At 33.9% G+C, this 12109-nt stretch overlaps 1 protein-coding gene across 1 annotated transcript in view; it reads right to left on the reverse strand.

The window, feature by feature from the left end:
• Positions 1 to 1433: 1433 nt before the first annotated feature.
• Polr1A (RNA polymerase I subunit RpI1) overlaps positions 1434 to 12109 on the reverse strand; it is a 94829-nt gene continuing 84153 nt past the window's right edge. Inside the window, exons 25-27 of the mRNA XM_072526592.1 lie at positions 11914 to 12024; positions 2555 to 2747; positions 1434 to 1565 (exon numbers count right to left, since the gene is read on the reverse strand). Coding sequence (XP_072382693.1) covers positions 1456 to 1565; positions 2555 to 2747; positions 11914 to 12024 — 414 coding nt within the window. The 3' untranslated portion in view covers positions 1434 to 1455. The remainder of the gene's footprint in view (positions 1566 to 2554; positions 2748 to 11913; positions 12025 to 12109) is intronic.

Raw genomic sequence — 12109 nt, forward strand, 5'->3', positions numbered from 1 at the left:
GCTGATAAGCTTAGCCGACCCGAGCGGGTCATACTAGCTAGGCCAAAAAAAGAATTGGTCTGTACAGTGGAAGATAGCTGTCCTAACAAAACACAGGCCGCCATGTACCAAAAAAGAAGAGGTGGACCAAATGGGGTTCTATCCCTATTCGATACGCAAATCGAATGGTCAAATCAAGCCGAATATCTAGGCGTAACGTTGGAAAAAAGCTGTCCTTCACAGAACACGTGAAACAAACGGTGCAGAAAGCTAAAATAATTAGAAGTCAACTCTCACCATTAATAGGTCGAATACAGGTCAAAAACTTTCTTGTGCTTACCGTTGAGGTAAAAAGACTAATGAACCCAAAATGTCGGAGAGGACAAAACATTAATTGGTGAACGGTAAAAGTTTGGGAAGAAATTTCAATTGAAATACTTAAAAAAAAAATCATGAGAGTAATTTGGGAATAAGGAGTCCAGGGGGTAATCAAACGTAGTCCAAGAAAAAATAAAACTGAATAGAATGGCAAGAAAATACGTCTGATATAAATCCTTTAAAATTACATAGTTTCCAAAGAGCTGTAAAAGGCTAAACAGAAGCGTACAAAAATCTATACGCTGAACGGATACCATCATTCATTCAATCTTGGCTTGTCCACTGCTGGACATATCTCCCTCGTAATTTTCCATGTATTTCGATCTTGTGCCTCTTGCATCCAATTTATGTGGCAACGTTTTAAATCGTCAGTCAAACGTGTTGATGGATGGCTTCGGTAGGCATCATCCCTTGGTCTCCATTCCAGTGTCCCATGTGTCCATCTGTTATCTGTCATTCGAACCACGTGACCTGCCTAGTTCCACTTCGGTGTTGCTACTCTCTCTACAGCATCAGCCACTTATTACATTACTTACATACTTACTAACATTCAACTTGTGAAGATTGAATGTTTACATTCTAGTACCTCAATTACTTCTTATCGTTCTTCTATCCGTCTGTTTTTAGCTTCTTAGATTAATTTCTTGGTCAATTCTTTTCCTTTCCTTTGATATATGCTATACCATGTCGTTAATTTGTCCTTTTTCTTCTTCATTACTTTTATCGATATATTGCTGTAATATTTAAATACAGATACCCTCAAGTTTCTTGAATGCTGCTACTACGTCGTTAAATGTTTCTGAATGAAATATTTCTTTCTGATATTCTGGTACTACTCCTCTGGTTTAGATCATCCCGTCGGTCATATAACTCTGCGCATTTTCACGTTTCAACTTGGTTCGCGATTTTGTTAATAAAGTCGCTTATTACTGGTGTCATTTATTTCTGAAGAGAGTCGCAATATCCTTTAATATATTTATTTGTTACTTAGGATAATTTCAACAACATGCTTTAACATAAGTTAGTAAGTAAAAATTCAGAGATAATATACTGGAGAGGTTTCATCAAGAAAACTATTTATGTATAAAAATTTATTTATTAACATGTTACAAAAGATTTATGTAAAAGGGTAAAGCTTCCTGTGCCAGTTCCACATGGTTTTCCTAACATAAGACTACTCGAAGGGTTTTGTAAATCATCGTCTCGGCCTAAAACATATAATAATAATAATGTTTGCAAAGTTCTGTATTTTGTAATTATATTAAAATTTTGGGTTAATTGTTACTAGATTAATTTTAATACGTTTAGTCACATTCTAAGATGTGTTAGTCGGCGTTCATCATTATTAATTTGTTAATAAGACATCAAGCCCTGATCACACAGAAAGTGATTTTTATTTCTTCTTTTACTCAAATATTCAGTTTATGTCTACTTAATTTATATGAAACATATATTTTATGACAATTAATTATTCTCGTTTGTTTAAATCACTGCCCATGCACATTTACTTTTATATTTTTTCATAATTTTGTTATTTGACACGAAGTAGACAGAAAAGTTAAAAGAAGAAGAACGGAAAAATCAATAACAAAAACAAACAAAAAGAAGACGATAGATTGTTCAAGAAATGACAGGATATCTGATAGTTGGCGCCATCTTTAGTTTAGGAAAATGGAATAATGCAGTTGCCATTTTTAATCTACGATAAATCCGAGAAGCGTGTAGAGTGAGAGGAGCTTACAATGTCATTGAGATACAAAATTTTCCCAAGCCCAAGCGTCCTATACTCTGCTAGTGCGAGCCAGTGCTACCAGACGACACGTAAAAAACGTTTTCACAAACGCAAAATGACAGAAGACATTACAGACGAAAAGAAGTCGATTGTACTATTAACGAAGTGACAGACGACATTTGACAGGTAGCGTCATTTTTAGTCAACGAAAATGGAATAATAAGGTTGTCATTTTAATTGTCTACGAAAAATACGGTCACCATCGCCATGTTCAGTCCCTAAAAAGTAGTTGTACTTTGTAGTCTACGATAAATCAGAGAAACAATCGTTTGATGTTAGCTCACATGTTAGATGAAGTCCACATACTTAGCCAGTTTCAACGTCTGGCCCGCTACTTGTGTTGTAGAAAGGAGACAATTCACAACAGTACCTATATATTATCATATACAAAATTATTTAAGTTACCTCGAATCGCTGCATTCCTTAAAAATACTAAAGATGATTCGAACGACATCTGCTGCAAAGGGGAAGCACTGTTTTCCATTCCTCTTCTGCTGAGAGGTTCAAATGTACCATTAAAGGTCATGTAGTCCGCAACTAGAGACAAATGACGAGGATCCACCTTAATTCCGTACACATTAAATACGTCTTTAACCTCCTACAATAATAAAAAAAAAACAAGTTAAAATATATTTTATATATTTTATACAACTTTTTAAAACTAAATAATAGTAAGACTGCGATCAAATGGTATTATTGTCAAAAAGAGCCAAAAATTTATTTAAATGCTAAAAAGAACTGAATTTCTGTGTAAACTCCGATGACGCTATTAGAAGATAGATTCTAAACTACAGTTTGGGATCATAAATTTACTTGTTATCATAAAAATTATAAAAATATTTTTAATACATATTTTAAATAGTAACAAAACACGCCCATTATGTTTTACATACCGATTTTTGTAATTAATTGGTTGCTCTTACAATTTGTCTTGAATTAAATTAGATTGAATAAATATTCCAATATACTCAACAACTTTAATTTTTTGTTATGAGTTTCCAGGTTTATCCTCCATGGTTGAAATATCAACATATTTTGTTCTAATTTAATTTCCGCTCATAATGAGTCAAAATTTGACAAAGGCGCCACTATCGAGCGATATAGACTTGTTTAAAAAATAAACGCCGTTGTGCTAAAAGCGCATAGTAAGCTGTCGGGATACTGAGACTTCGGAATAATTATAAAGACAGACCCTCTATACACAGGGAAAATGCAAGTAGCAAGATACTAGGCCTTTCCTGGCAGCCTAATGAAGACCACTTTATCATTTCTATTTCTCCAGAACACACTTCTCTATACACTAAAAGAACAGCTCTATCATTTTTGTCGAAAATGTTTGACCCCATTAGTCTACTTGGCGCATTTACTATCACTGGAAAAAATTTTATACAAAAATTATGGCTCCAAAAACTAAATTGGGATGATCCTTTCCCCGTAACCCTCAATAATGAATGGGAAAATTCGTCTCTGATATCGCATTACTCAATTCTTGCAAAATATCCCGTTCTTCTTCTTCTTCGGCCTTAAGTAATACAACTTTGGACATAGGCCTCCCCCAAATCAATCCAGTGTTTTCTATTTTGCGCCACTTGCTTCCAGTTGTGTCCTCCGATCTTCTTAATATCATCAGCCCATCTCATTTGTGGTCTTCCTCTGCTTCTCTTTTATAACTATGGCCTCCACTGTTGTATTTCGTGGTTCCATCTCTTATCCTTCAGTCGGGCATTGTGTCCTGCGAAGCTCCATTTTAATTTGACAGCATGTTCTCCTGCGTCTTTTACTTTCGTTTTGCTTCTAATCCATTTCTTTGTTTTTTTGTCTATAAGTCTCACCCCGAGCATTGATCTTTCCATCGTTTTGTGTGCTTTTACTATTTTATCCATATTGGACTTGGTGAGTGTCCACGTCTGTGAACCATACGTGAGTATAGGGAGGATACACTGCTAGTAAATTCTGGTTTTCAAATACTGTTCTATTTTTCCCGTTATTTATTTCAAAATAAAAAAATCACAATAGAAATCTACGGGTTCTATGATGTTTCAATCAGAGTCCAGGCCGTTTTGTTATACTTTCGTACTGTATACGAGATAAAACTGTACGTTGTACATTAGTTACATCAAAATCTCGACTCACTTTCTTAAAAACTATATCCATTCCTATTTTAATATGTAAATTTATAGACTGATTCTCAGATCGCCCTAGGTTGAATTAATTCTTTCCCTTCTCATTGGAACATTTTCGTAGCGAATCCATATGCAAGATTTAACCAACAATTTCACTTGGAGACGTGTCAGTTTACCGGAGAATGAATGTCGCTGATTGTCTGTCACGTGATCTGACAGCGAAAGAATTTCTAAACTCACATATCTGGTGGAATGCTCCAGATTTTTTATTAAAACCCCATTTAATCTCATCAAGTCACGAATCTTAGATTCCAAAAGGTATACTACCTAAAGAAAGAAAGTTACTACCTAAAGAACCTACCCGACATCTATTAATTCAGAAAACGATTTCTGCAACAAATTATTCTCTAGATTTTCGACTTACACTAAACTATTACGCACAGTTGCATATATTAAAAGATTTATTTGGAATTCAAGGAATCCCTGTCGAAGATTCTCTAACGATCTTACAGTAGATGAATTGCGCTCATCTACTTGTTCCAGTTTTAAAGCCATGCAAGGCCTGTACTTCTCTAAAGAAATTCTAGAACTAAAACGCACAACACAAATTTCTAATAAATATTTTCAATCTGTAAACCCATTTTTAAACTCTGAAATCGTCGTTTTTGTCGGTGGCCGATTAAGTAACGCTAATACACCTAATGAACAAGAGTATCCCATACTATTATCTGCTAATTCTCTTGTCACTAATCTATTACTCTCCCATGAACACAATCGTTTGGGCCACGCTGTACCTCAGACTACTCTATCAAATGTCAGGCTCAAATATTGGCCTTTAAATGGTTTACGAACTATAAAAAAAATTGTAAATAGTTGCCACATATGCTTTAGGTTTCGTACCAAACCTTTGCAACAAATTATGGCTGCTATTCCCAGACTAAGAGTTACCCCTTCTCGCCTATTTCAGAATGTTGGGTGCGACTTTGGTGGACCGTTTTTCATAAAATCTTCCAAATTACGCAAAGTAACTTTGCCAAAATCGTATATGTGTGTATTTGTTTGGCTAGCTAAGAAAGCTGTGCACATAGAATTAGTATCTGCCCTTTCCAGTGAACACTTTTTATTTTGCCTTAAAATATTTATATCACGTCGAGGACTTCCTTCATTAATATGCAGTGATAACGCTACAAATTTAACTGGATCCAAAAATCAATTTCGCGATTTATACAAAAACCCCTTCTTTCACAAAAGATTAATAGAACTTCACCAAGGAAAATTTCATAAAATGGGAATTCATTCCTCCTCATAGTCCCCATTGGGTGGTATTTTTGAAGCTGTGATTAAGAGTGCCAAATATCATCTCATCTCATAAATTGAATCCATTCTCAATTCGCGACCGTTATGCCCTCAGACTTAGAATATCTCACTCCTGGACATTTTCTTATAGGGGAAAATCTTACCTCCTATCCTGAAAAGACTTTGATTAATTTACCCGTTCATAGACTTAATTTTTTCCAACGATGCACTCAGGTCCAGCCAGCCTTTTGGATGCTTAAGTAGATTACACAGTAGACCCAAATGATCCCAAGTACGAGCAGATGTCAAGGAGAATGAACTCTTTTTATTAAAAACTGATATTTCTCCTCCTCTGAATTGACCCACTGCTAGGATAATTAAACTATTACCCGACTCTGACGGTAGAGGAAGGGTCGTAAAATTAATGGCCCCAACCGGCGTATTAATATGTCCAATCACTAAATTATATTTACTACCCCAATAGTTTTTCCCCCACTTTCTTGTGGGGGACCAGTTATGTTGAAGTATCAACATATTTTGTTTCTAATTTAATTGCCGCTCGCAATGAGTTAAAATTTCGCTGACAATGGCACCGCTATCGGGCGATATAGACTTGTTTAAACAAATAAACGCCGTTGTGCTAAATGCGCATAGTACGCTGTCGGGATATTAAGGCGTCGCGATAATTATAACGACAGACCCTCTTTGTAAAAGGTTGCCTATTAATTGAAAGAAATATACATTGATATTAATTTCATTCTCCGACCGCCGTTCAGACAAGATACTCAAAATTACATTTAAACACATTTCGCATTTGTAAAGATAAATTATCGTATTATCATAAAAACGATACAACTACTAAAAAATGGTCGAGCTGCAGGTCCGGAGGGAATTCCAGCAGAACTAATCAAATGCGGTACTAACAAACTGTTTGAACGATTAACCTGGTGTATAAACCAATATCTAAACGGTGCACCAGTCCCGCATGAGTGGAAAGTATCCTTCATATCATCTATACATAAGAAGGGAAGTAAACTGGACTGCTCAAACTATCGAGGTATATCAGTAACCAGTACCTTAAGTCGCCTATATGGAAGGATACTTCGAGACATTATCGAACAAGAATATAAGGAACAAGAAGAAGAGGAACAATCTGGCTTTAGAGCGGGAAGGAGCTGCACCGATAATGTGTTTGTTTTGAAACAAATAATAGAAAAAAGATCATGGAAAGTTTTGCAGGAAACAAACATTAACCACACAGTAATTAACGCCCTTAAACAGCTTTATGAAGGATCAACGTCGGGAATAAAAATTGGAAATAGACTTTCAAAAAAATTTCCTGTAAACAAGGGACTCCGGCAGGGGTGTTGCATATCTCCCACATTGTTTAAAATCTACGTGGCGAAAGCACTGTATCAGTGGAAAAGAAAGTGTAGAGGAATGGGCATTGATCTGGGAGAAACTTGCCTATATACCCTACAGTTTGCAGACGATCAAGTCCTTATAGCCAACGATAAAGAAGACCTGACATATATGGCCAGAAAACTACAGGAAGAATACAAGAAGTGGGGTTTAGAACTCAATACACAAAAAACAAAATATCTCCCAATAGGCGCAGAACTATCCAACATTCAGATGGACACAACCGAAATTGCATTCTGCACTGAATATACCTACCTAGGAATTGATTTCGACACCACAGGCACAGACAATAGGGAAATTAGAAAACGAATAACCCAGGCCCGTAGAACAATTGGATGCCTTAACGGAGTTCTTTGGAGCTCAGAAATTGGTAAAAGACGAAAATACAATATTTATGAATCTCTCATAAAAACCAGCTTAACCTATGGTACAGAGACATGGAGACTAACAGAAAGCAATAAAAGAAAACTCGAAGCAACAGAAATGGATGTATTTAGACGATCACTTCGAATATCTAGAGCAGACAGAATTAGAAACGATGAAATAAGAAATAGGATGGGGGTAGATGGATCACTGGCAACAGACATAGAAAGGAAACAACTTATATGGTATGGCCATGTTCAAAGAATGCCAGAAACAAGACTACCGAAAATCGCCATGAAATGGATACCACCAAATCGTAAGAAACGAGGAAGACCAAAAAGAACATGGAAGGAGGGAATAACAAAGGCAATGAGCTCCCGAGACTTGACCGAAGAACAATGGAATGATAGAAATTCGTGGAAATTAGGCATCGGACAACGACGCAAGACGTTTTGAAACCGATATATATATATATATATATATATATATATATATATATATATATATATATATATATATATATATATATATATATAAAGATAAATTATCTCTATTTTCTCGTGCATTTAAGTAATATAAATGGTAACATAGTGTAGTAGTGAATAGCTTATTAATAAGTCAAAATAAAGATCTATTATTGTGCATTTTACCTCTGGTGCTTATTAATTTGGTAACAGTTTTCCCAAACGAAGAAAAAATATTTCAGCCCATCTTATGTGTGTGCGATTAGAACAAGGATCCGCACACTCCATAACACATTACATGTATTACCAGACAATACAGTGCGCCAGAGTTTGCCGGCTCTCTGGAGCATCGCTTATTGAATACTTTTCTCCTTTAGTCATGTATCCCATCAGCACGGTTCACAGGATTGGAGAAAGCAATAGTCGAAGCACGAACCTCACCAAGAGATGAACCAGTAGTAATGCCGCTTCTTAATGATTTGCCGAACGAGCAACAAATCGAGTTAATGATGAAATAGCTGCTTATTCATACCTAACCTATCCTAACGCTTTATATATCTATAGAACGTTTCCTATCATAGATAAAATTACACCTAGATTGGTAACAGGGATAGCCAAGGTCAAATCCTGTTCGGATTAGGCGCCCATTCGTTTGGTGGCGCTGCTAGTCTCGTTCCTGCGCGGAGGGAGTGTGCTGTGATCAAGTCAAAGTTGAGTTTAGACAAATACGGCGCCATATTTGTATTTGTTTTATTTCTTATAATTTATTTTATACTTTAAATTTTTTTATATAAATAGTGCAAAATCGTACAATTTTCGACGATTTTTTATTATGGAATCGAACACATTACATGAAATAACAATGTAGAGACGAAGAACAGGAACAAAAAAAGATGTGTTCCAGATTGCATGGATACTACTGGCAAAAGTCCAGGACATTATATGGATATGTTTGATAAATGGGTGAATGCTGTTAAGAGCCCTAATTAGAGAATGCTGCAAAAGAAACTATTTATAACAAATTTCGTGTATGCGCTAGTCATTTTAAAGAGGAAGATATAGTCAATGTTGGAAATAGCGGTATTACGAGACCAGCCGTTCCGAGTTTGTTTTTTTTTACCAGGACCAGGTAAGAACCATAAGAACTATTATACCACTGACCTATATTTTTATTCACATTATATCTGACCTTTTACAAATTAGTTTATAAATTTAACCTAAAATTATATATTATAAAACCAGTCTTACTTAGCTTAGTATTTGAATTATTTGTAGGTAGTGGTTCAACAACTATCTTAAAAAGCATCACCTTAGAGAGGGTTCGGCATAAATTTCTACAGGTGTGCGCCTTTCAAAGTTGGATTAGATTAGCAGACCATGACTACACTATCATGGAGAGGTATATGAGCTTGCCTGCTTTAAGTGTGAGGAGGGATCTGTCCCTCTCTTGTGAGTGAGATTGGTCTTAGAGTACCATATTACCATGGTTTGCCTCATCTATGTACTTTTAATGTTCCATTTTGTAGAACAACCTATGGTGCTAATACCCCACTGAATAGATACTTATCTTTGTTAAACAACCTAAATGTAAATATTTAATATGTCCCTCAATAAATATATAAATATTAGTAGAAGAGTTACTGGTACCATAGAGTTTGGAAACTTAACTGTGTAAAATACTTCATGTTTTTATTGTAACTAGGTAATACTTTACATATTTTTTTATTTTTGTTATGTTATTTTTCCACCTTTATTGTGCTGGATTTTAGAATCATAGAACTAACTGTTGGGTTTATAGGTTTTAAAATGTAATTACATGTTTAATTTTATATATATATATATATATATATATATATATATATATATATATATATATATATATATATATATATATATATATATATATATATATATATATATATATATATATATATATATATGTGTGTGTGTGTACATGCATGTGTTTGTGTACATAATATATTTTTATTTCACATTATTTAATTTTATTATCGTAAAATACTGTGTACTTAACCACTATTTTGTATATTGTAAATTGTAACATTTAATCGGCTTGTCCAGTATATTAGCCTGCATCCACACAGACAGTGGTAAGGCGTTGAGAGTTATGAATAAATAAATTTGAATGTGTCGACAGGGATCTTTCCTATTCTGTTGATGATAGGGATGGGATGACTGATCTTAAGGTGAGATACTGGTGAAAAAATCTGTTGATTGTAATTGTGTTTGTCATTTCAGGCATAAAAACATTATTATCCTCTGTTGTTTGGAGTTTATACTGAGCAAATAAAGTTACTATATCAGGTTTTAGCAAAGCTTACATTCTGGGTGAAAACTTTAAGCATACCTTAGAAATAAATTATTTACCTTATCCATTGTTCTTTTTTTTGTTCGTTTTTTCTATTTGCTATCATTCGGTTATTCCTCATTCTTGGGTTTTCTTTTTGCAAGAAGCAATATTTTGCTAATCTAATCAAAATCATAATTTTGTTGATAACCAGAATATTTTTCTGGAACTTATATTATGATTGTAAGGTAAATTTTCTGTCTCATCTGGTATTTATTTAGTAGTGGAATTCTCTAGTGTGTAAAGCAGTTTTCCATTAAGTGAATTCTAAATTTTTGGTTTTCTATGCTAGATTCACCAATTTCCATATAACTCATTGTATTTTTCGACTTAACCATTTCCTTCATGATTATATGGTGTTGTTCTACTTGAATATATTCCTTTAGAGTGTAGATAATTAATAAATTCTTGTGAAGTAAAGCTAGTTCTCCTTGTTAGATTTGATATATACCGTCATTCTATATAAACCAAATAGTGATTTAATCTGTAATTGGTTAGAATTGCTTTTCTACCAGATAATGTCTGCATTTTTTTAATACTTCAACTCATTTGCTTTTTTTTCAATTGCATAATGTTTTCATTCAGAATCTGTGAGGGTATGTGTGAAAAAAGCAATTGGTTTTCCAGATTGATTGCTTCGCTTATGTAATCGTAGATTAATTTTTTAAAAGCATGTACTTATCTTTATCTTCTAGGGATTTATCTTTAGATTCATTGCTTTCTAAAAAATTCTTGAATGTTATATACTTACCAATGTTTGAATTCTTTGGTGGAAGTTTTTGTCAGTTTGGATCAGCCTCTAGTTTATCTGGTCTAAAGTACTTCCCCATTGTAAATTTATGCGAATAAAATTGTAGTAAAATGTCTTTTGCAGAATTAGACTTTTATTCACATAAAACTTGATAAGAATGACAAAACAATTATTTAAATACTGACCAGTTCTTGTCACAACCTTAAGAAAACTAAATTATACTACACGTGGCTTGTATTATTAATATTTCTTGTAACACATATAACATTTCTTGTAACATTTTTATAAATAAAGATTTTATTCTATATTTTATTCTTTAATTTTTTTAACCACTTTGGCATTTTAATGTAATGGAAAATAAATATAGTCCCAACATAACAAGAAAACCCAAAAAGTATACGAAAAATATTTATTATCGTATAGGATAAGGATTTTTCTTGTTATTTTAGGATTATATCGATTTTCCTTTACTTTAAAATGAGTTCACAATCCTAGGTAATATTACTAAACTTTTGAATTTAGCGCCATGTATATATAGTTACGCGCCCGATCACTAGGTGATGTGCCAATCATTGTTTTATTCCTTAACACGGAAGTTTCAATGCTAGGTGGTAGTGTGCTATGTTTCCTATTACCCATTGGAACGCGACATTTAGGGGGCCGGGAAGCAGAACTTCCCCACCTAATCTGTCTTGCGCGGAGTCCTCAGTTGAAAGCTCTTCACTTCGCACAGTCAAGACCGGCATGAATGCGCAGTTTGGAAAACAAACATGTAATATTGATATATAGAAGTTAAATGAATAATTAAAAATAACAAACTAATAATTATTTCTAAGAACTAGGAAAGATAAAAATGCTATATAAATATAAGTCGCAATATCTGGGCCATATAAATACAGATAATATCTCCGAAAATAACTTGTAAACATATACATAGCGCAGTTCTTCTCATACAGTATTATGTTAAAGAAAAAAATTACCTTTACTATTACTTTTGAAGCTGCTTCAATACCGTATGTTTCGGCCACTTTGTGGATATCATTGCAATAAAGTTGTGGCAAGTCTAAAAGCGTATTGTATTTAAACATTTCCTACAAAATAAAAAAAAATGTATATAATTATATCCAATATTAATTCAAAGAAAATAAATATTCATCAAAAAATCAAAGTGCAATT

Source organism: Diabrotica undecimpunctata, chromosome 3 (genome assembly GCF_040954645.1).
Source record: "Diabrotica undecimpunctata isolate CICGRU chromosome 3, icDiaUnde3, whole genome shotgun sequence".
NCBI lineage: Eukaryota > Metazoa > Arthropoda > Insecta > Coleoptera > Chrysomelidae > Diabrotica > Diabrotica undecimpunctata.